The following is a 26,732-nucleotide window of genomic DNA, read 5'->3' as shown; positions in this document are numbered from 1 at the left end:
ACTGAACTGAACTGATAAAACAGAAAAACAATGACACATCAGGAATATATTTCAAATTCATCAAAACAGGTCTTGGTCTTTCTTTAAAGTCTTTAAACTCCACTTAAACAACAGAATGATCTCTTTCGTTTCCAAGGCAAACCATTCAATATCACCATAATCCAAGTCTATACCCCAACCAGTAATGCTGAAGAAGCTGAAGTTGAATGGTTCTATGAAGACCTACAAGACCTTTTAGAACTAACACCCAAAAAAGATGTCCTTTTCATTATAGGGGACTGGAATGCAAAAGTAGGAAGTCAAGAAACACCTGGAATAACAGGCAAATTTGGCCTTGGAATGCAGAATGAAGCAGGGCAAAGACTAATCGAGTTTTGCCAAGAAAATGCACTGGTCATAGCAAACACCCTCTTCCAACAACACAAGAGAAGACTCTACACATGGACATCACCAGATGGTCAACACCGAAATCAGATTGATTATATTCTCTGCAGCCAAAGATGAAGAAGCTCTATACAGTCAGCAAAAACAAGACTGGGAGCTGACTGGCTCAGATCATGAACTCCTTATTGCCAAATTCAGACTTAAATTGAAGAAAGTAGGGAAAACCGCTAGACCATTTAGGTATGACCTAAATCAAATCCCTTATGATTACACAGTGGAAGTGAGAAATAGATTTAAGGGACTAGATCTGATAGATAGAGTGCCTGATGAACTATGGGATGAGGTTCGTGACACTGTATAGGAGACAGGGATCAAGACCATCCCCATGGAAAAGAAATGTGAAAAAGCAAAATGGCTGTTTGGGGAGGCCTTACAAATAGCTGTGAAAAGAAGAGAAGTGAAAAGCAAAGGAGAAAAGGAAAGATGTAAGCATCTGAATGCAGAGTTCCAAAGAACAGCAAGAAGAGATAAGAAAGCCTTCTTCAGCGATCAATGCAAAGAAATCGAGGAAAAGAACAGAATGGGAAAGACTAGAGATCTCTTCAAGAAAATCAGAGATACCAAGGGAAAATTTCATGAAAGGATGGGCTCGATAAAGGACAGAAATGATATGGACCTAACAGAAGCAGAAGATATTAAAAAGAGGTGGCAAGAATACACAGAAGAACTGTACAAAAAAGATCTTCACAACCTGGATAATCACGACAGTGTGATCACTCATCTAGAGCCAGACATCTTGGAATGTGAAGTCAAGTGGGCCTTAGAAAGCATCACTAAGAACAAAGCTAGTGGAGGTGATGGAATTCCAGTTGAGCTGTTTCAAATCCTGAAAGATGATGCTGTCAAATGCTTCACTCAATATGCCAGCAAATTTGGAAAACTCAGCAGTGGCCACAGGACTGGAAAAGGTCAGTATTCATTCCAATCCCAAAGAAAGGCAATGCCAAAGAATGCTCAGACTACCACACAATTGCACTCATCTCACACGCTAGTAAATTAATGCTCAAAATTCTCCAAGCCAAGCTTCAACAATATGTGAACCGTGAACTTCCAGGTGTTCAAGCAGGTTTTAGAAAAGGCAGAGGAACCAGAGATCAAATTGCCAACATCTGCTGGATCATCGAAAAAGGAAGAGAGTTCCAGAAAAACATCTATTTCTGCTTTATTGACTATGCCAAAGCCTTTGACTGTGTGGGTCACAATAAACTGTGGAAAATTCTGAAAGAGATGGGAATACCAGACCACCTGACCTGCCTCTTGAGAAATCTGTACACAGGTCAGGAAGCAACAGTTAGAACTGGACATGGAACAACGGGCTGGTACCAAATAGGAAAAGGAGTATGTCAAGGCTGTATATTTTCACCCTGCTTATTTAACTTATATGCAGAGTACATCATGCGTAATGCTGGGCTGGAAGAAGCACAAGCTGGAATCAAGATTGCCGGGAGAAATATCAATATCAGGGGATGAGATGGCTGGATGGCATCACTGACTCGATGGACGTGAGTCTGAGTGAACTCTAGGAGTTGGTGATGGACAGGGAGGCCTGGCGTGCTGCAATTCATGGGGTTGCAGAGAGTCGGACATGACTGAGCGACTGAACTGAACTAATGTAATTATACTAGCATAACTATCTCTACTGAAAAATAACAGGAGTATTATAAGAATAAATATTTTATTTACAAAAAATATAACTGCTCTTAGTTTCAATCTAGGCATAAGTTCTCAAGTAATATTTTGATTCCTTACATCCCATAAATTATCTGTTGTGCTTGTGGCATCCAGTAAGTGTTTCTCATTTACTGAGGTGAGATCAGATCAGTGGCCTTCTGAATCACCTACCAGAACTTCAACCTTTAGTTTAAGTCATTAAGAAATAAAGGGATTTAACAATAACAACAAGTCCTTCACCAAAGGGAAATTTATTGATATATTATCATGTGATCAGGATTTACTTATATATGAGTTGAATCTTAACAGCACAATGTTGAGTAAAAATATTTAAAAACAGAAAAGCAGCACAATGATATTTCTGCAAATTCTAACATGTACAATAACAAAATCCAAGATATGATTTTTAAAAAATTCAATTTAACTTTATGGAAGGTGGATTGAAGAAAAATACAAAAATGATATTTCAGTGACTCCTCATAAGAGGGATAGGGTGTGTTAAAAGTTGGGGGATAGGGAAAGAAATAAAACAATAAAATGATATAAAACAAAATAAAATAAACAAGAGACCTTAATGAACAGATATGCATAAATCAAGAGGATGATCAATTCAGCTCTCCATATCTGATCTCCTATACTAAATGAGGTGGCAGAAGAAAGAACAAGAGAAAACACCAGAAGAACTAGATGGAGCAGAGATCAGAAACCTGAGAAAGAGTTCACAGTAATGGTGTTGAAGATAAGAAAATAACTTGGGAGAAGAATGAATGCACAGAGTGAGAAGATACAAGAAGTTTTTAACAAACAGAAAACATAAAGAACAACCAAACACAGTTGAAGAATACAATAACTGAAATGAAAAATACACTAGAATAAATCGGTAATAGACTAAATGATACAGAGAAACAGGTCAGTGAACTTAAAGACAGAATAGAGGATATCAATGCCACTCAACAGAAAAGAGAATGAAAAGAAATAAAGATAGTTTAAGATACCTCTGAGACACAATCAGGCACGCTAACATTTGCATTACAGAAGTCCCAGAAGAAGGAAAGAGAGAGAAAGGGACTGAGAGCATATTTGAATACATAAGAGTTGAATACTTCCTTAACCGGGGAAAGGAAACAGTCATCCACGTCTGTGATATACAGAGTCCCACAGAGGATGAAACCAAAGAGGAACACACCAAGACACATTGTAATTAAAATGACAAAAATTAAAGAAAAGGAGAAAATATACTAAGAAACAATATTCAAGGGAACTCCCATAAGGCTAGGCTATCAGCTGATTTTTCAGCAGAAACTCTGCAGTCCAGAAGGGAGTGGTATGATAAAACTCAAAGTGATGAAAGGGAAAACATACAACCAAGCACATGCAATAATCCAGCAACACTCCTTCAGATTTAATGGTGAGATCAAAAACTTAACAGACAAGCAAAAGCTAGAATTCAGAACCATAAAACCAGCTTTACAAACAAGGTTAAAGGAAATCCTCTGGGTGAAAAAAGAAAAGGCCAGAATTAGAAATGAGAAAATTATAAAATTAAAAAGGTCACCAGTAAAGGCAAATGTATAGTACATGTAGGTAATATCCCACAGACAAAGCTATTAGGAAGGTTAAAATCAAGAGTAGTAAAATCATCTATATCCACAATAAGCAGTTAAGGCCTACAATAAATAATTAAATGTAAAATATGATATCAAAACTATTATAAGGAGCGAGAGCACAAAAGCACATTTTAATGCATTAGAAATTAAGAGAAAAGCAACTTAAACTATGTTTATTATAGACTGCTATATAAAAACCTCAGAGTAATTATAAAACAAAAATCTGTAACAGATACACCAAAACACAAAGAAAAAGGAATCCAAACATAACATTAAAAATAGCCATAAACTGACAAAAGAAGAGAATCAATGAATAAAAAAGGGAAAAAAGATGCCACGCCCCAAATCCAAAACAATTAACAAAATGACAGTAAGAACATACATACTGATAACTAGTTTAAATGTAAATGAACGAACTGCCCAAATCCAAAGACACTGAGTGGCTGAATGGATATAGAAATAAGACTCATATATGCTGCCTACAAGACATTCACCTCAGATCTAGAGACACACAGACTGAAACTAAAGAGATGAGGCATTCCATGCAAATGGAAATAAAAGTTGGAGTATGTTATTTAGACAAAATAGACTCTAAGTAGAGACTGTAATAAGATATGAAATAAGACACTGCATAATGATCAAGGGATCAATCCCAGAAGATATAACAATTGTAAATACACATGAAACCAGCATCAAAAGTCAAAGTGAAAGTAACTCAGTCATGTCCAACTCTTTGCAACCCCATGGACTATAACAGTCCATGGAATTCTCCAGGCCAGAATACTGGAGCGGGTAACCTTTCCCTTCTCCAGGGAATCTTCCCAACCCAGGGATCAAACCCAGGTCTCCTGCATTGCAGGCAGATTCTTTACTAGCTGAGCCACCAGGAAAGCCCTTTTCACTTTCAGTTTCACAATCCAGCATAGGAACACATAAATAAATATGAATAAATAGTAATAAACATAAAGAGAAATTGACAATAACACAATAATAATAGAAAATTTAACACAACATTCATTGATGGACAGCTCATCTAGACAAAAAATCAATAACTGGCTTTAAATGACACATTAGATAAGATGAACTTAATTGATATATATATAAAGAATTCCACCTGAAAGCAGAAGAATACACATTCTTTTCAAGTGCACATGAAATATCTTCCAGGACAGATCAAATATTAGGCCACAAAACAAACCTCAGTAAATCTAAGAAGTTGAACTCAAAGCAAGCATCTTTTCTGACCACACTACCATGAAACTAGAAACCAATTACAAGAAAAATGGCAATAAACAGAAGCATAAAGCTAAAAATATACTATAAAACAGAGCCAACAATGACTGAAGAAATCAAAGAGGAAATAAAAAAATTCACAGAGACAGATGAAAATAAAAATATGATGATACAAAACCTATGAAAGGCAGCAACAGCAGTTCTAAGCAATAGAAACTTACCTCAGAAAACAAGAAAAATCTCAAATAAACAACCTAACCTTACACAGAAGAACAACAGAATGAGGAACAAACAAAACCCAGATAGTGGAAGGAAATAAAGATCAGAGTAGAAATAAACAACAGAAACAAAAATCAATGAACTAAAAGCTGGTTTTTTGAAAAATAAACAAAATTGACAAATCTTTAGTCAACCTTATCAAGAAAAAAGGGAGAGGGCCCAAATCAATAAAATCATAAATGAAAAAGTAAAAGTTACAACCAACACCACAGAAATTCACAGGATCATAAGAGACTACTATGAATATCAATGAACCAATAAAATTAACAATCTAGAAGGAAAGGGCAAACTCTTAGAAATGTACAATCTCTTTTCATGTGTTTGTTAGCCATCCGTATGTCTTCTTTGGAGAAATGTCTGTTTAGTTCTTTGGCCCATTTTTTGATTGGGTCGTTTATTTTTCTGGAATTGAGCTGCATAAGTTGCTTGTATATTTTTGAGATTAGTTGTTTGTCAGTTGCTTCATTTGCTATTATTTTCTCCCATTCAGAAGGCTGTCTTTTCACCTTGCTTATATTTTCCTTTGTTGTGCAGAAGCTTTTAATTTTAATTAGATCCCATTTGTTTATTTTTGCTTTTATTTCCAGAATTCTGGGAGGTGGATCATAGAGGGTCCTGCTGTGATTTATGTCTGAGAGTGTTTTGCCTATGTTCTCCTCTAGGAGTTTTATAGTTTCTGGTCTTAGGTTTAGATCTTTAATCCATTTTGAGTTTATTTTTGTGTGTGGTGTTAGAAAGTGATCTAGTTTCATTCTTTTACAAGTGGTTGACCAGTTTTCCCAGCACCACTTGTTAAAGAGATTGTCTTTACTCCATTGTATATTCTTGCCTCCTTTGTCAAAGATAAGGTGTCCATAGGTGTGTGGATTTATCTCTGGGCTTTCTATTTTGTTCCATTGATCTATATGTCTGTCTTTGTGCCAGTACCATACTGTCTTGATGACTGTGGCTTTGTAGTAGAGCCTGAAGTCAGGCAAGTTGATTCCTCCAGTTCCATTCTTCTTTCTCAAGATTGCTTTGGCTATTCTAGGTTTTTTGTATTTCCATGCTAATCTTGAAATTATTTGTTCTAGTTCTGTGAAAAATATGGCTGGTAGCTTGATAGGGATTGCACTGAATTTGTAGATTGCTTTGGGTAGTATACTCATTTTCACCATATTGATTCTTCCGATCCATGAACATGGTATATTTCTCCATCTATTAGTGTCCTCTTTGATTTCTTTCATCAGTGTTCTATAGTTTTCTATATATAGGTCTTTAGTTTCTTTAGGTAGATATATTCCTAAGTATTTTATTCTTCTCGTTGCAATGGTGAATGGAATTGTTTCCTTAATTTCTTTTTCTACCAAAAATCCGCAAGCAATAAATGCTGGAGAGGGTGTGGAGAAAAGGGAACCCTCCTACACTGTTGGTGGGAATGCAAACTAGTACAGCCACTATGGAGAACAGTGTGGAGATTCCTTAAAAAATTGCAAATAGAACTACCTTATGACCTAGCAATCCCACTGCTGGTCATACACACCGAGGAAACCAGAATGGAAAGAGACACTTGTACCCCAATGTTCATCGCAGCACTGTTTATAATAGCCAGGACATGGAAACAACCTAGATGTCCATCAGCAGATGAATGGATAAGAAAGCTGTGGTACATATACACAATGGAGTATTACTCAGCCGTTAAAAAGAATACATTTGAATCAGTTCTGATGAGATGGATGAAACTGGAGCCGATTATACGGAGTGAAGTAAGCCAGAAAGAAAAACACCAATACAGTATACTAACACATATATATGGAATTTAGGAAGATGGCAATGACGACCCTGTATGCAAGACAGGGAAAGAGACACAGATGTGTATAACAGATTTTGGACTCAGAGGGAGAGGGAGAGGGTGGATGATTTGGGAGAATGACATTCTAACATGTATACTATCATGTAAGAATTGAATCGCCAGTCTATGTCTGATGCAGGATGCAGCATGCTTGGGGCTGGTGCATGGGGATGACCCAGAGAGATGTTATGGGGAGGGAGGTGGGAGGGGGGTTCATGTTTGGGAACGCATATAAGAATTAAAGATATTAAAATTGAAAAAATAAAAAGCTAAAAAAAAATTAAAAAAAAGAAATGTACAATCTCTCAAGACTGAACCAGGGATAAATAGAAAATATGAACAGGGATTTTCCTGGTGGTCCAGTAACTAATAATCTGTGCTCCTTTTGCAGGGGGCCCAGGCTCAATCTCTGATCAGGGAATGAGATCCCACATGCTACAACTAAAGATCCTGAGGGCCACAATTAAGATGCAGTGAAGCCAAACAAATAAATAAAGATTTCTTTAAAAAGAAAAAGAAAATATGAACAGACCAATTAACAGTAATGAAACTGAATCAATAATTTACAAACAAAAGTTGCTGTCTAGGTGGCTTCACAGGTGAATTCTACCAAATATTTAGAGATGAGTTTACGTCCATCCTTCTCAAACTATTCCAAAAATATTGAAGGGAAAGGAACACCTCCAAACTCATTCTCTTTTTGCCCACCATCACCTTGATACCCAAACCAAAAATATCACAAAATAAGAAAATTACAATCTCACTGACAAACAATAGATGCAAAAAAACTCCAAAAACATACTAGCAAACCAAATCCACCAATACACTGAAAGGGTCATATACAATGATTAAGCAGGATTTATCCCAGAGATGCAAGGATTTTTTCAGTATCCCCAAATCAATCAGTTATGATGCACCATATTAGGAAACCATAAAATTGCATTCATTTCAAATGCAAGTATATTGTCACTCTATTTATTTTAACTTCTATGCAAAGTACATCATGCAAAATGCTGGGTTGAATGAATCAAAAGCTGGAATCAAGATTGCTGAAAGAAATATCAACAACTTCAGATAGGCAAATAGATACCACTCTAATAGCAGAAAGTGAAGAGGAACTAAAGAGCCTCTTGATAAGGGTGAAAAGGAGAGTGAAAAAGCTGGCTTAAACTCAACATTTAAAAAAACCCCCAAAGATCCTGGCATCTGGTCCCAACACTTCATGGCAAATAGATGGGGAAAAAGTGGAAACAGTGACAGATTTTATTTTCTTGGGCTCCAAAACCACTGTTGACAGTGACTGCAGCCATGAAATTAAAAGACGCTTGCTCTTTAGAAGAAAAACAATGACACCTAGACAGTGTATTATGAGAAAGTAGAAAGAGAAATTAAGGAAACAATTCCATTCACCATTGCAACAAAAAGGATAAAATACTTAGGAATATATCTATCTAAAGAAACTAAAGACCTATACATAGAAAACTATAAAACACTGGCGAAAGAAATCAAAGAGGACACTAATAGATGGAGAAATATACCATGTTCATGGATAGGAAGAATCAATATAGTGAAAATGAGTATACTACCCAAAGCAATTTACAAATTCAACGCAATCCCTATTAAGCTACCAGCCATATTTTTCACAGAACTAGAACAAATAATTTCAAGATTAGCATGGAAATACAAAAAACCTAGAATAGCCAAAGCAATCTTGAGAAAGAAGAATGGAACTGGAGGAATCAACTTGCCTGACTTCAGGCTCTACTACAAAGCCACAGTCATCAAGACAGTATGGTACTGGCACAAAGACAGACATATAGATCAATGGAACAAAATAGAAAGCCCAGAGATAAATCCACACACCTATGGACACCTTATCTTTGACAAAGGAGGCAAGAATATACAATGGAGTAAAGACAATCTCTTTAACAAGTGGTGCTGGGAAAACTGGTCAACCACTTGTAAAAGAATGAAACTAGATCACTTTCTAACACCACACACAAAAATAAACTCAAAATGGATTAAAGATCTAAACCTAAGACCAGAAACTATAAAACTCCTAGAGGAGAACATAGGCAAAACACTCTCAGACATAAATCACAGCAGGACCCTCTATGATCCACCTCCCAGAATTCTGGAAATAAAAGCAAAAATAAACAAATGGGATCTAATTAAAATTAAAAGCTTCTGCACAACAAAGGAAAATATAAGCAAGGTGAAAAGACAGCCTTCTGAATGGGAGAAAATAATAGCAAATGAAGCAACTGACAAACAACTAATCTCAAAAATATACAAGCAACTTATGCAGCTCAATTCCAGAAAAATAAACGACCCAATCAAAAAATGGGCCAAAGAACTAAATAGACATTTCTCCAGAGAAGACATACAGATGGCTAACAAACACATGAAAAGATGCTCAACATCACTCATCATTAGAGAAATGCAAATCAAAACCACAATGAGGTACCACTTCACACTAGTCAGAATGGCTGCGATCCAAAAATCTGCAAGCAATAAATGCTGGAGAGGGTGTGGAGAAAAGGGAACCCTCCTACACTGTTGGTGGGAATGCAAACTAGTACAGCCACTATGGAGAAGAGTGTGGAGATTCTTTAAAAAACTGGAAATAGAACTACCTTATGACCCAGCAATCCCACTGCTGGGCATACACACCGAGGAAACCAGAATGGAAAAGAGACACATGTACCCCAGCGTTCATCGCAGCACTGTTTATAATAGCCAGGACATGGAAACAACCTAGATGTCCATCAGCAGATGAATGGATAAGAAAGCTGTGGTACATATACACAATGGAGTATTACTCAGCTGTTAAAAAGAATGCATTTGAATCAGTTCTGATGAGATGGATGAAACTGGAGCTGATTATACAGAGTGAAGTAAGCCAGAAAGAAAAACACCAATACAGTATACTAACACATATATATGGAATTTAGAAAGATGGCAATGACGACCCTGTATGCAAGACAGCAAAAAAGACACAGATGTGTATAACGGACTTTTGGACTCAGAGGGAGAGGGAGAGGGTGGGATGATTTGGGAGAATGGCATTGTAACATGTATACTATCATGTAAGAATCGAATCGCCAGTCTATGTCCGACGCAGGATACAGCATGCTTGGGGCTGGTGCACGGTGATGACCCAGAGAGATGTTATGGGGAGGGAGGTGGGAGGGGAGTTCATGTTTGGGAACGCATGTACACCTGTGGTGGATTCATGTCAATGTATGGCAAAACCAATACAGTATTGTAAAGTAAAATAAAGTTAAAAAAAATCAAACTTGTAGAAGTAAAATGGTGGTTACTTGGGGGGTGGTGTGTAGGGATATGGGACAGATGTTTAAGGTACAAACTTGCAGTAAGTGGTAAATAAGTCCTAGAGATCTGATGTACAACACAGTGAAAATAGGCAACAATGTTGTATTACAGTCCTCAAACTTGCTGAGAGACTAAAACGCAATCATTTAAAGCACTAAAACGAACTGATAACTATACAATGTGTTGCTGTTGTTGTTCAGTTACTCAGTGGTGTCTGACTGTTTGTGACCCTATGGACTGTAGCACGCCAGGCTTCCTTGAGAGAGGTGCTAATTATTGCTGTAATGGCAATCATATAAAATATGACAGACTAACATGTGTACACTTTAAATTCACCCAATGTTGTATGTCAAATATATTTCAACAAAAATATGGAAAGTAAGGAAACAACCTGATTAAAAAGTGGGCCCAAGATCTTAGGAGACACCTAACACAGAAGATATACAGATGGCAAATAAGCATATGAAAAGATACTCCACATCATTTGTCATCAGGAAATGCAAGTTGAAACAAGAGTGGGATACTACTACACACCTATTAGAATGTGCTGGTAAGGATGCAGAGTAACAGGAATTCATCCACTGCTGGTGAGAATGGAAAACGGTACAGTCACTTTGGAAGACAGTTTGGCAGTTTCTTATCAAACTAAACAAACTCTTATCACACAATCCAGAAACTGTGCTCTTTGGTATTTAACCAAAGGAACTGAAACCTATGTCTGCACAATTGTCTCCTCATGCTATGTTCTTAAGTGTCAAAACTTGGAAACAATCAAGATGTCCTTCAGTTGGTAAATGGAAAATAAACTGTGGTATATCCAGGCAATAAAATATTACTCAGTGCTCAAAAGAAATAAGCTATCAAGCCATATAAAGACACAGAGGAAACTTAAATGCATAGTACAAAGTGGTATAAGTCAAATCTACAGCAATCTGGAGGAGGCAAAACCAAGGAATCAAGGAAACAGTAAAGAGATCGAAGGTTGTCATGGATTCTGCAGAGGGAGGGATGAACAGGTAGAGCACAGAGAGTTTTTAGAACAGCGAAACTCTAGTAATGACCAGTATATAGTGTTCATACATATAACGAATATATGTCGTTACATAGTTGTCCAAACTCACAATGCACAACACCAAGAGTGAACCCTAATGTAAACTATGGTCTTTGGATGATAATGATGTGTCAATGTGTGTTCATCTATTGTAACAAATATACTGCTTTCATGGAGGATGTTGTTAATGGAGGAAGCTGTGCATGCACGGGGTCAGAGAGTATATGGGAAATCTCTGTATCATTTGCTCAGTTTTTCTGTGCACCTAATATAGAAAATCTAAACAAAGCAAAAAAATTACTATGAGCATTTAAATCTCAGAGTGTTAAATCTCAGAGAAACTCAGAATTCATTTTTCCATGTCTGAGTGAGGAATGAGGTATTGCACCTAAAATAAAATGACAAAAAACTAATCATTATTGTATTATTATCTTAAAATAATTATGAGTTACAATTAAAATAATGCCCACAAAAAAAAAAAGCAGAGATGCCAACAAAGATTTGTAAAGTCAAAGTTATGTTTTTTCCAGTAGGCATGCACAGATGTGAGAGCTGGACCATAAAGAAGTCTGAGCACTAAAGAATTGATGCTTCTGAACTATGGTGCTGGAGAAGACTCTTGAGAGTCCCTTGGACAGCAAGGAAATCAAATCAGTCAACCTTAAAGAAAATCAACCCTGAACATTCATTAGAAGGACTGAAGCTGAAGCGCCAATACTTTGGCCACTTGATACGAAGAGCTGACTCACTGATGATAAGTAGGTAACAGAGGATGACATAGTTGGATGGCATCACTGACTCAATGGACACGAGTTTGAGCAAACTACAGGAGATAGTAAAGGACAGGAGAGCCTGGTATGCCGCAGTCCCTGGGGTTGTAAAGACTCAGACATGACTTAGCAACTGAACAACAACAACATTAATATATTGAAGATTAAAAACCACAGATGCAGGAAAAGCTTTTTCAGAAAAGTTCTGCATATCCATTTATGCCAAAAGCTCTCCAGAAAGTGAGCATAAAGGGAACATTCTTCAACATAATAAAGGCCATATATGAAAAACACTCAGCTAATATTATCCACAACAGTAAAATATTGAAAGCATTTCCTCTAAGGTCAGGGTCAAGATAAGGATGCCTATATTCAACATACTTTTAGAATCCTAGACACAGCAATCAAAGCAGATAAAGAAATAAAAGGAATCCAAAATGAAAAGGAAGAGATAAAGTATCATTTTCTCAGATGACATGATACTTTCATACATGGAAAATTCTAAAGATGTCATCAGAAAACTATTAGAGCTCATCAATGAATTCAGTAAAGTTACAGGATACAAAATTAATACACAGCAATCTATTGTATTTCCGTACACTAACAACAAAGTATCAGAAAGAGAAATTAAGGAAACAATCTCACTTACTGTCCCTTCAGAAAGAATAAAATATGTGGAATAAACCTACCTAACGAGGTAAAAGACTTGTAACTCAGGAAACTTTTAAGCCACTGATGAAAGAAACTGAAGCCAATACAAACAGATGAAAAGATATACCATGTTCTAGAAGAATTCATATTGCTAAAATGAAGATACTACCCAAGGCAATGTACAGGTTCAATACAATCTCTAAATACCAATGGCATGTTTCACAGAATTAGAAAAGAATTTCAAAACCTGCAGGGAAACACCAAAGACTCTAGATAGCTGAGACAATCTTGAGTAAGAACAGAGCTGGGAGAATTACACTCCCTGGTTTCAGATTATACTACAAAAGTACAATAATCAAAATAGTATGGTATCGGCACAAAACAGACACACAAATCAATGGAACTGAATAAAGAACCAGATAAACCCACACCCTTTTGGCCTATTAATCTATGTGAAAGGAGGCAAGAATATACAATGGAGAAGACAGTCTCTTCAATAAGAGGTATTGTAAAATCCGGACAGTTATTTGTAAAAGAATGAAACTAGAACATTCTCTAACATCATATACAACATAAACTCAAAATGAATTAAAGACCTAAATATAAGACCAGATACTATAAAAATTTAGAGGAAAACATAGGCAGAACAAGCTTTGACATAAACTGCAACATTTTTTCAGATCTGCCTCCTAAAGCAAGGGAAACTAAAGAAGAAATAAACAAATGGGACCTAATTAAACTTAAAGGTTTTTGTGCAGCAAAGGAAGCCATCAACAAAATGAAAAGACAACCTATCAAGTGGGAGAAGATATTTGCAAATGAAATGACTGATAAAGGGTTAATATCCAACATATATGAACAGTTCATATAACTTAACATTCAAAAAACAAGCAATTCATTTTTACAAAACGGGCAGAACTGAACAGACATTTTTTCAAAGAGGAAATGCAGACTGCCAATAAGCAAATGAAAAGATGTTCAACATTACTAACCATCAAGAGAATGAAAATAAAAACTACAATGAGATATCACTTCAAACTTATCAGAATGGTGATCATTGAAAAGAATACAAATAATAAATGTTGGTAAGAATGGAATTCTTGTTCTCTGTTGATGGGAGTGTAAACTGGTGTAGTCATTGTGGAAAACGGTGTGGAGGTTTCTCAAAAAACTAAAAATAGAACTACAATATGACTATCATTTCACTCCTGGGTATGTATCTGAAAAAACCAAAAACACTAATCTGAAAAGATAAATGTACCCCAAGTCCATAGTAGTATTATTTATAATTGCCAAGGTATTGAAGCAAACTGTGTTCATCGGTAGATGAATGGATAAAGAAAATATGGTACACACACACACACACACATGACACAATGGAACACTACTTAGCCATTAAAAAAAGAAAATTTTGCCATTTGTAGCAACAGGGATAGACCTGGACGGCATTATGCTAAGTGAAATAAGTCAGACAGAGAAAGACAAATACTGTATATCACTTATATGTGGAATCTAAAAAAATATGACAAATTAGTGAATAAAACAGAAAAGAAGCATACTCACAGATATGGGGAACAGATTAGTGGTTACCAGCAGGAGAAGGAAGGGTGGAGGTGCAATATTGTGGTAAGGGAGTTAAAAGGGGGAGTTATTATAGTTTGATATGAAATCATATGTGTGAAACTTTTGAAAAATTTAAAGTACTATACAATTAAAGAATCTTTCATTCAATAAATTAATTTTAAAAATATAATAAAAGAACAGGTATAAGAATACATAAAAATTCAGCATAAGATAAAAATATGCTTAAATCAATTGGAAAAGTATAGATTATTTTAAAAAATGTAGTAGTACATTTGGGGAAAGCTAATTTACCTCTCTATCTCATCATATATTTACCAAAATAATTCTCAGGTAAAATAATTATTTAAATGTAGAAAATAAAACCACAAGATTACTGCATATACTAATAAAAATAAAGCATCTTTTCTGACCACAATGCAGAAAGATTAGATGTCAATTACAGGAGAAAAACTATTAAAAATTCCAACATATGGAGGCTGAACAACATGTTGCTGAATAACTGACAAATCACAGAAGAAATCAAAATATGCATAGAAGTGAATGAAAATGAAAATACACAACCCAAAACCTATGGGACACTGTAAAAGCAGTGCTAAGGGGAAGGTTCATAGCAACACAGGCTTACCTCAAGAAACAAGAAAAAAGTCAAATAAATAGCCTAACTCTACACCTAAAGCAATGGAAAAGGAAGAAATGGAGAACTCCAGGGTTAGTAGAAGGAAAGAAATCTTAAAAATTGGGGCAGAAATAAATGCAAAAGAAACAAAAGAGACCATAGCAAAAATCAACAAAGCCAAAACCTGGTTCTTTGAGAAGATAAATTGACAAACTATTAGCCAGACTCATCAATAAACAAAGGGAGAAAAATCAAATCAACAAAATTAGAAATGAAAATGGAGAGATCACAACAGACAACACAGAAATACAAAGGATCATAAAACACTACTATCAGCAACTATATGCAAATAAAATGGACAACTTGGAAGAAATGGACAAATTCTTAGAAAAGCACAACTTTCCAAAACTGAACCAGGAAGAAAAGGAAATCTTAACAGATCCATCACAAGCATGGAAATTGAAACTGTAATCAGAAGTCTTCCCACAAACAAAAGCCCAGGACCAGACAGCTTCACAGGTGAATTCTACCAAAAATTTAGAGAAGAGCTAACACCTATTCTACTCAAACTCTTACAGAAAATTTCAGAGGAAGGTAAACTTCCAAACTCATTCCATGAGGCCACCATCACCCTAATACCAAAACCTGACAAAGATGCCACACACAAAAAAAGAAAACTACAGGCCAATATCACTGATGAACATAGATGCAAAAATTCTTGACAAAATTCTAGCAAACAGAATCCAACAAGATATTTAAAAGATCATACATCATGACCAAGTGGGGTTTATCCCAGGGATGCAAGGATTCTTCAATATCTGCAAATCAATCAATGTAATACACCACATTAACAAATTGAAAAATAAAAACCATATGATTATCTCAATAGATGCAGAGAAAGCCTTTGACAAAATTCAACATCCATTTATGATAAAAACCCTCCAGAAAGTAGGCATAGAAGGAACATACCTCAACATAATAAAAGCTATATATGACAAACCCACAGCAAATATTATCCTCAATGGTGAAAAATTGAAAACATTTCTCCTAAAGTCAGAAACAAGACAAGGGTGCCCACTTTCACCACTACTGTTCAGCATAGTTTTGGAAGTTTTGGTCACAGCAATCAGAGCAGAAGAAGAAATAAAGGAATCCAGTTTGGAAAAGAAGAAGTAAAACTCTCACTGTTTGCAGATGACATGATCCTCTACATAAAAAAACACTAAAGACTCCACCAGAAAATTACTAGAGTTAATCAATTAATATAGTAAAGTTTCAGGATATAAAATTAACACACAGAAATCCCTTGCATTCCTATACACTAACAATGAGAAAACAGAAAGAGAAATTAAGGAAACAATTCTATTCACCATTGCAACGAAAAGAATAAAATACTTGGGAGCATATCTACCTAAAGAAACAAAAGACCTATGTATAGAAAGCTATAAAACACTGATGAAAGAAATCAAAGAGGACACTAATAGATGGAGAAATATACCGTGTTCATGGATCAGAAGAATCAATATAGTAAAAATGGGTATACTATCCAAAGCAATCTACAGATTCAATGCAATCCCTATCAAGCTACCAATGGTATTTTTCAGAGAACTAGAACAAATAATTTCACAATTTGTATGGAAATACAAAAAAAAACAACAACAACAACAAAAAACTCGAATAGCCAAAGCAATCTTGAGAAGGAAGAATGGAACTGGAGGAATCAATCTGCCTGACTTCATGCTCTACTACAAAGCCACAGTCATCAAGACAGTATGGTACTGGCACAAAGACAGACATATAGATAAATGGAACAAAATAGAAAGCCCAGAGATAAATCCACACACCTATGGACACCTTATCTTTGACAAAGGAGGCAAGAATATACAATGGAGAAAAGACAATCTCTTTAACAAGTGGTGCTGGGAAAACTGGTCAACCACTTGTAAAAGAATGAAACTAGAACACTTTCTAACACCATGCACAAAAATAAACTCAAAATGGATTAAAGATCTAAACCTAAGACCAGAAACTATTAAACTCCTAGAGGAAAACATAGGCAAAACACTCTCCAACATAATCCACAGCAGGATCCTCTATGACCCACCTCCCAGAATACTGGAAATAAAAGCAAAAATAAACAAATGGGACCTAATTAAACTTAAAAGCTTTTGCACAGCCAAGGAAACTATAAGCAAGGTGAAAAGACAGCCTTCAGAATGGGAGAAATTAATAGCAAACGAAGCAATGGACAAAGAATTCATCTCAAATTTATACAAGCAACTCCTGCAGTTCAATTCCAGAAAAATGAATGACCCAGTCAAAAAGTGGGCCAAATAACTAAACAGACATTTCTCCGAAGAAGACACAGATGGCTAACAAGCACACAAAAAGATGCTCAACATCACTCATTATCAGAGAAATGTAAATCAAAACAACAATGAGGTACCATTTCACGCCAGTCAGAATGGCTGAAATCCAAAAGTCTACAAGCAATAAATGCTGGAGAGGGTGTGGAGAAAAGGGAACCCTCTTACACTGTTGGTGGGAATGCAAACTAGTACAGCCACTATGGAGAAGAGTGTGGAGATTCTTTAAAAAACTGGAAATAGAACTACCTTATGACCCAGCAATCCCACTGCTGGGCATACACACCAAGGAAACCAGAATTGAAAGAGACACGTGTACCCCAATGTTTATTGCAGCACTGTTTATAATAGCCAGGACATGGAAGCAACCTAGATGTCCATCAGCAGATGAATGGATAAGAAAGCTGTGGTACATATACACAATGGACTCAGCCATTAAACAGAATACATTTGAATCAGTTCTAATGAGGTGGATGAAACTGAAGCCTGTTATATAGAGTGAAGTAAGCCAGAAAGAAAAACACCAATACAGTATACTAATGCATATATATGAAATTTAGAAAGATGGTAACAATAACCCTGTATGCAAGACAGCAAAAGGACACAGATGTATAGAACAGTCTTTTGGACTCTGTGGAAGAGGGTGAGGGAGGGATGATATGGGAGAATGGCATTGAAACATGTAAATTATATGTGAAATGAATTGCCAGTCCAGGTTCGATGCATGATACAGGGTGCTCAGGGCTGGTGCACTGGGATGACCCAGAGGGATGGGATGCAGAGGGAGGTGGGAGGGGGGTTCAGGATGGGGAACTCATGTACACCCATGGTGGATTCAAGTCAATGTATGGCAAAACCAATACAATATTGTAAAGTAAAATAAATAAAACCAAAAATAAAATTAAAAAATAAATATTATCTTGGTATGAGAAATTCTTTTCTAAATATGATACTAAATGTAGAGACTATAAAGAAAACAGATGATTGATTTTTCTGAAAGAATTAGGGCAGTTTTAGATTCACAGCCTAATTGAGTAGAATGTATACATGCATTTCCCATGTATCTGCTGAGCCCACACTGTCATAACCTCCCCACTGTCAACAAGCCCCACTAGGGTGACACATTTGATACAACTAATGAACCTCCAGTGATATATCATAATCATCCAAAGTTCATAATTCACATTAGAGTTCACTCTTGGTATTGTATATTCTATGAATATGTAGATTGTATGGGTTTGGACAAATGTGTAATAATCCATCATTATAGTATTAACATGTACTTGCACTGCTCTAAATATCTTTTGTACTTCATCTATTTATCCTTCTGTCCCCCAACCTCTGTCAACTGCCGGTTTTTATAGTGTTGCCATAGTTTCATCTTTTCCAAAAACTGGAATCATACATCCTGTAGTATGTATATACATATAATTTGAAGCATACAGGACATAGCCTTTTCATATTGTCTTCTTCTTCTTCTTAGTAATCCTCTTTTTATGGCTTGATAGCTCATTTATTTTTAACAGTGAATAATATTCCATTGTTTGGAGATATTACAGTATATTTATACATTTACCTACTAACGGACATCATGCTTTCTTCTGGTTTCGGCAATTTTGAATAAAGCTGTTAGAGACATCCACATGGAGGCTTTTGTGTGGACTTTAGTTTTCAACTCTTTTGGTCAAATATCAAAAATAACAACTGCTGGATCTTACAATAAGTGTATATTTAGTCTCTTCCCAAGTGGCTGAACTGTTCTGCATTTCTACCAGAAATGAGTGAATGTTCCTGTTGCTCCATGTCTTTGTAGGCATTTGGTGTTGTCCATGTTCTGGATTTTGGCCATTTTTATGTATGTGTAGTAGTATCTCACTGTTGTTTTAATTTACATTTCCCATAAGACATATGATATTAAGGATATTTTTATATGCTTGTTTGCTATCTGTAACCTTTTCAGTTTCTGTTAAGATCTTTGGCTCATTTTAAAAGTGGGCTTTTTGTCTTCTGTTGAGTGCTCAATGTTTTTTGTATATTTTGGATCATAATTTTTTATCAGATGTTTGTTTATCACTGGTATATACGAAAGTGGATCACTTTTGAATATTCATTCTTATATCCTGCAACCTTTTTATAATTTCTTATTGGCTCCAGGAGATTTCCTATGTAGATAATTGTGGGCTTCCCAGGTGGCGCTAGTGGTAAAGAACCCACTTGCCAATGCAGGAGACATAAGAGACAGGAGTTTGATATTAGGGTCAGGAAAAACCCCTGGAGGAGGAAATGGCGATCCACTCCAGTATTCTTTTTATTTATTTTTTAATTGAAGGATAATTTGTTTACAGAACTTTGTTGTTTGCTGTCAAACCTCAACATGAGATGGCTGGACGGCATCACGGACTCGATGGACGTGAGTCTGAGTGAACTCCAGGAGATGGTGATGAACAGGGAGGCCTGGCGTGCTGCGATTCATGGGGTCGCGAAGAGTCGGACACAACTGAGTGACTGAACTGAACTGAACTGAACTGATACATATATCCCCTCCATTTTGGACCTCCTTCCCATCTTCCTCCCCATCCTACCCATCTAGGGCGATACAAAACCCTATTTGAGTTTCCTGAGACATACAGCAAATTCCGTTGGCTATCTAATTTACATATGGTAATGTAAGTTTCCATGTTACTCTCTCCATACAAATCACCCTCTCCTCCCCTCTCCCCATGTCTTTCTCTTTCTGACTTACTTCACTCTGTATAATAGGCTCTAGGTTCATCTACCTCATTAAAACTGACTCAAAGGCATTCCTTTTTATGGCTGAGTAATATTCCATTGTGTATATGTACCACAACTTCTTTATCCATTCATCTGTTGATGGACATCTAGGTTGCTTCCATGTTCTAGCTATTGTAAACAGTGCTGCAGTGAACAATGGGATACATGTCTTCAATTTTTGTTTTCTCAGGATATATGCCTAGGAGTGGGATTGCTGGGTCATATGATGGTTTTACTCCTAGGTTTTTAAGGAATCTCCATATCGTCTTCCATAGTGGCTGTATCAATTTACATTCCCACCAACTGTATAAGAGTGTTCCCTTTTCTTCACACCCTCTCCAGAATCTACTGTTTGTAGACTTTTTGATGATGGCCATTCTGACCAGTGTGAGGTGATGTCTCATTGTAGTTTTGATTTTGCATTTCTCTAATAATTAGCGATGCTGAGCATCTTTTCATGTGTTTGTTAGCCATCTGTCTGCCTTCTTCAGTGAAATGTCTGTTTAGGTCTTTTTCCCACTTATTAATTGGGCTGTTTGTTTTTCTGGTATTAAGTTCTATGAGCTGCTTGTATATTTTGGAAAGTAATCCTTTGTCAGTTGTTTCATTTGCTATTATTTTCTCCCATTCTGAGGGTTGTCTTTTACCTTGCTTATAGTTTCCTTTGCTGTGCAAAAGCTTTTAAGTTTAATCAGGTCCCACTTGTTTACCTTTGTTTTTATTTCCGTTACTCTAAGAGGTGGGTCATAGAGGATCTTGTTTTGATTTATGTAATCGAGTTTTCCGCCTGTTTTCCTCTAAGACTTTTATAGTTTCTGGTCTTACATTTAGGTCTTTAATCCATTTTGAGTTTATCTTTGTGTATGGTGTTAAGAAGTATTCTAATTTCATTCTTTTGCATGTAGTGATCCAGTTTTCCCAGCACCACTTATTGAAGAGGATGTCTTTGCCCCATTGTATATTCTTGCCTCTTTGGAAAAAATAAGGTACTCTTAGGCACATGGGCTTATTTCTGGGCTTTCTATCTTGTTCCATTGGTCTATATTTCTATTTTTGTGCCAGTACCATACTGTCTTGATGACTACAACTTTTTAGTATACTCTGAAGTCAGGAAGGTTGATTCCTCCAGCTCCATTCTTCTTTCTCAAGACTGCTTTGGCTATTTGGGGTCTTTTGTGTTTTCATATGAATTGTGAAATTTTTTGTTCTAGTTCTGTGAAAAATGCCATTGGTAATTTGATAGGGATTGCATCGAATCTGTAAATTGCATTTGGTAGTATAGCCATTTTCACTATATTGATTCTTCCTACCCAGGCATGTGGAATATCTCTCCATCTGTTTATGTCATCTTTGATTTATTTCATTAGTGTCTTATAATTGTCTGTGTACAGTTGTTTCCTTTGGTAAATTTATTCCTAGATATTTGTTTTTGTTGCAGTGGTGAATGGGATTGATTCCTTAATTTCTGTTTCTGATTTTTTTTGTTGTTAGTGTATAGAAATGCAATGATTTCTGAGTAATGATTTTGTATCCTGCAACATTGCTAAATTCACTGTTTAGCTCTAGTAATATTCTGATACTGTCTTTAGGATTTTCTATGTACAGTATCATGTCATCTTCAAACAGTGAGAGCTTTACTTCTTTTCTGATCCAGAGTCCTTTTCTTTTCTTCTCTGATTGCTATAGCTAAGACTTCCAAAACTATGTTGAATAATAGTGGTGAAAGTGGACACCCTTGTCTTGTTCCTGATCGTAGGGGGAATACTTTCAGTTTTTCACCATTAAGAATAATGTTTTCTGTAGACTTATCATATATGGCCTTTACTAGGTTGAGGCAGGTTCCTTCTATGCCCATTTTTTTAAGAGTTTTAATCATAAATGGGTGCTGAATTTTGTCAAAGGCCTTTTTGCATCTATTGAGATTATCATATGGTTTTTATCTTTCAATTTGTTAATATGGTGTATCACATTGATTTGCATATATTGAAGAATCCTTGCATCCCTGGGGAAATCCCAACTTGATCCTGGTGTATAAGCTTTTTGATGTGTTGCTGAATTCTGTTTGCTAAAATTTTGTTGAGGATTTTTTGCATCTATGTTCATCTGTGATGTTGGCCTGTAGTTTTAATTCTTTTTGTGTTGTCTTTATCTGGTTTTGGTATCTGGGTGATGGTCACCTCGTAGAATGAGTTTGGAAGTGTTCTTTCCTCTGCAATTTTTTGAAAGAGTTTTACAAGGACAGGCATTAGCTCTTTTCTAAATGTTTGATAGAATTCTCCTGTGAAGCCATCTGGTCCTGGGTTTTGCTTTTCGGGAGATTTTTCAATCACAGTTTCAATTTCAGTGCTTGTAATTGGGTTATTCATAATCTCTATTTCCTTCTGGTTCAGTCTTGGAAGACTGAAGTTTTCTAAGAATCCATCCATTTCTTCCAGGTTATCCATTTTCTGCATCCTGTAGGTTTTGAGTTGTCACGTTTTCATTGTCATTTGTTTCTAGAAATCTTCTGATTTCCCTTTTGATTTCTTCAGTAACCTGTTGTTTATTTAGAAACTTGTTTAATCTCCATGTGTTTGTTTCTTACAGTTTTTTTTCTTGTAACTTATATCTAGTCTCATAGCATTGTGATCAGAGATGCTTGATATGATTTCAATTTTCTTAAATTTACTAAGTTTGATATGTGACCCAAGATGTAGTCTATCCTCGAGAATGTTCCATATGCACTTTAGAAGAAGGTGTATTCTTCTTCATTTGGATTGAATGTCCTGAAGATATCAATGAGATCCAGCTCATCTAACGTATCAGTTAAGACTTGTTTCCTTATTAATTTTCTGTTTTGATGTTCTGCCCATTAGTGTGAGTGTAGTGTTAAAGTCTCCTACTATTATCGTGGTACTGTCAATTTCTCCTTTATGTCTGTTAGTGTTTGTCTTATGTAATGAGGTGCTCATATGCTGGGTGCATAGATATTTACAATTGCTATGTCTTCCTCTTGGATTGACCCCTTGATCATTAGGTAGTGTCCTTTCTTGTCTCTTGTAATCTTCTTTATTTTAAGGTCTATTTTGTCTGATATGAAGATTGCTATTCCAGCTTTCTTTTGCTTTCCATCTGCATGGATATATTTTTCCATCCTCTCATTTTCAGTCTATCTGTGTCGTTAGGTCTGAAATGGGTTTCTTGTAGTCAGCATATATATGGGTCTTGTTTTTGTATCCATTCAGCCAGTCAGTCGCTTCTGGTTAGAGCATTTAATCCATTTACATTTAAAGTAACTACTGATATGTTCCTATTGCCATTTTCTTAATTGTTTGAGGTTGATTTTATAGATTTTTTTCTTCTCATATTTTTTGACTATAAAAGTCCCTTTAACATTTGTTGTAAAGCTAGTTTGGTGGTACTGAATTCTCTTAACTTTTGCTTATCTGAAAGATTTTTATTTCTCCATCAATTTAGAATGAAATCTTTGCTGGGTACTGTGATCTTGGTTGTAGACTTTTCCCTTTCAGTACTTTAACTATATCCTGCCATTCCCTTCTGGCCTGCAGAGTTTCTGCTGAAAGATCAGCAGTTAAGCATATGGGGTTTCCCTTTTATGTTACTTGTTGCTTTTCCCTTGCTGCTTTTAATATGCTTTCTTTGTGTTTAGTCTTTGTTAGTTTGATTAGTATGTGTCTTGGTGTGTTTCTCCTTGGGTTTATCCTGTAAGGGACTCTTTGTATCTCTTGGACTTGATTGACTATTTCCTTTTCCATGTTGGGGAAATTGTCAACTATAATCTCTTCAAAAATTTTCTCATATGCTTTCTTTTTCTCTTCTGCTTCTGGGACCCCTATGATTCGAATGTTGGTGCTTTTGATAGTCCCAGAAGTCTCTGAGACAGTCCTCAGTTCTTTTCATTCTTTTTGCTTTATTCTGCTCTTCAGAAGTTATTTCCACCATTTTACCTTCCAGTTCACTGATTCGTTCTTCTGCTTCAGATATCCTTCTGTTGATTCCTTCTGGAGTATTTTTAATTTCAGTAATTGTGTTGTTTGTATGTTTATTCTTTAATTCTTCTAGGTCTTTGTTAATTGACTCTTGCACTTTCTCCATTTTGTTTTCAAGGTTTTTGATCATCTTTACTATCATTATTCTGAATTCTTTTTCAGGCAGTTTGCCTATTTCCTCTTCACTTATTTGGATTTCTGTGTTTCTAGTTTGTTCCTTCATTTGTGTAGTATTTCTCTGCCTTTCATTATGTTTTTTTCCCCCCTTTAACTTATTGTGTTTGAGGTCTCCTTTTCCCAGGCTTCAAGGCTGAATTCTTTCTTCCTTTTTGTTTCTGCCCTCCTAAGGTTGATTCAGTGGTTTGTGTAAGCTTCGTATAGGTGAGATTTGTGCTGAGATTTTTTTGTTTGTTTGTTTGATTTTTCTCTGATGGCCAAGGCTGAGTGAGGTAGTGGTAATCCTGTCTGCTGCTGATTTGGTTTGTATTTTTGTTCTGTTTGTTGTTTAGATGAGGCGTCCTGTACAGGGTGCTACTGGTGGTCAGGTGATGCTGGGTCTTGTATTCAAGTGGTTTTTTCTTTTGTGTGAGTTCCCACTATTTGATACTCCTTAGGGTTAGTTCTCTGGTAGTCTAGGGTCTTGGAGTCAGTGTTCTCACTCCAAAGGTTTGGGGCTTGATCTCTGGTCATGAACGAAGATTCCACAAGTGGTTTGTTATGGCATTGAGTGAGATTAAAGCAAATAACCAAAAACAAGAAACCAAAGATGAACCCCAGACAAATGGCAGCTACAAAATCAGGCAAATAATAATTAAAATAATGTAATATACACATATACATATATAAGCATAAGCAAAATCAAAGCAGTCCAACAAAAATAAAGTATAATAGATTGATCCAGTGAACAGAGGAAATAAAAAATTATATCTACCAGTTAAGAATAAAACAAACTGAAGCACAAACTAGAAAACAAAACTAAAGCAAGGTGCCAAGTAAGGAATAAAGCAATGAAAACAAAACTAACAAATATGTTGAGAGGAAAGGAAAGAAAGAAATGAAAGGGTATGCAAAGTTAAATAGAAGTAAATAAAGAAGAGTTACATACATTAAAGATTAATTGCAAGGGGGAAAAACAGTAGGAAAAGCAAACAAAGGAATAAATGTAGACAGAATAATAATAGGTTTAAAAATTAAAAATTAAATTAAAAGACAGAAAAAAAAGGAAGAACAGTAAAAAAAAAAAGGAAAACTCCACAGAACTGCAAAAGCCCAACATAGAGGCAGAGGTTTATAACAACAATAAAAAGTGTGACTGAAAAAAAAAATCAACAAAACTCAAAAGCTTGATTAGGTTTCATAGTGCCAATAAAATCGACAACTACAACAGAGGGGTGGGGGAAGATCCCAAAGAATCTACAGCACAAGTCAAAACATAAGAATAATAAATGTTTTCTTGAGACACTGCTGTCAGAGTCCTTTCCCTCACAGGGAGTCACAGTCCACCTCACCTCCCTAGAATGCCCTCCAGCACTCTGCTGGTCTCTGGTCCTGCTGTGGTGGGCAGCTCAGATTCTAATCTGGTCCTACTCCTGGTGTGTTCTTGCCTCCAATGTCCACAGCCCACAGAACTAGTGTGTTTTCTTTTGGGGGAGCTTTCAATGTCCTCATATATATTCTATAGAACAGAGTCTGCCAGGTTGATTGAGTGGATTTAATCTGCCGCTTGTACAGCTGGTGGGAAGGTTTTGGGTCTTCTTCCTTAGACACACTGCCCCTGGGTTTCAATTGTGGTTTTATTTCCACTTCTTCATGTGGGTCGTCCACTGGAATTTGCTCCTGAGGCTGCCCTGGAGGGCTTGGGTCTTCCCCAGTGAGGGCCAGGTGTGGAGGTGGTGCAGCTGCTTGGGTCGCAGGAGTTATGGCAGCACCAGGTACTCGGGGGGTTGGTGGCTAGGGCAGCAGGAAATATAGTGCTCTAGAAGGGTATGGCAATCAATATTGGACAATACACTTCAGTACTCTTACCTGGAGAACCTCCATGACAGAGAAGCCAAGCAGGCCACAGTCCACAGGGTCGCAAAGTGTTAGATATGACCCATATGTATAGACCCAAGACTATTTTTTTTTGCCTGTGGCAGCTCTGCCCCAGTAAGGGTTGTGAGGGTGGCACAGCTGCTTGGGCTGCAGGGACCCTGGCAGCGCCAAGTGTGCAGGGACACGGAATGCCTCTGCCACAGGCATTATGGCCCTATCAAAATTCTTTTTTCATTCCTCTTGTAGTTGGAGATCAGAAGGCCTCTGTGGCCAGTCTTTCTCCACAGCTCCACCCACTCAGGCACTTAAGAGGGCTCCCTTGCCTGGTGTCCTTCTCTGTTGTTCCATGCATCATGCACATAGAGAGGCCCCCCAGCTGGGGACCTACTCTGTAGATTGGCACATCAGGCAATTACAGGGGCACTCTGGGTGGGGTCCTACTCCGTAGTTTGGTGCATCATTACTTAAAGGAGCACCCTAGGTGGAGTCCTACCCTGT

General features: G+C 36.5%; 1 protein-coding gene across 1 annotated transcript in view; it reads right to left on the bottom strand.

The window, feature by feature from the left end:
- The window catches only part of LOC138415814 (dynein axonemal heavy chain 14-like), a 317,408-nt gene extending 295,342 nt beyond the window's left edge, over positions 1-22,066 (bottom strand). Inside the window, exon 1 of the mRNA XM_069544370.1 lies at positions 21,977-22,066. Coding sequence (XP_069400471.1) covers positions 21,977-22,066 — 90 coding nt within the window. The remainder of the gene's footprint in view (positions 1-21,976) is intronic.
- Between the last annotated feature and the right edge of the window lie 4,666 nt (positions 22,067-26,732).

Source organism: Ovis canadensis, chromosome 12 (assembly GCF_042477335.2).
Source record: "Ovis canadensis isolate MfBH-ARS-UI-01 breed Bighorn chromosome 12, ARS-UI_OviCan_v2, whole genome shotgun sequence".
Classification (NCBI taxonomy): Eukaryota; Metazoa; Chordata; class Mammalia; order Artiodactyla; family Bovidae; genus Ovis; species Ovis canadensis.
Note: the sequence above shows the minus strand (reverse complement) of the source record. Positions and strands in the feature narration are given on the sequence as shown.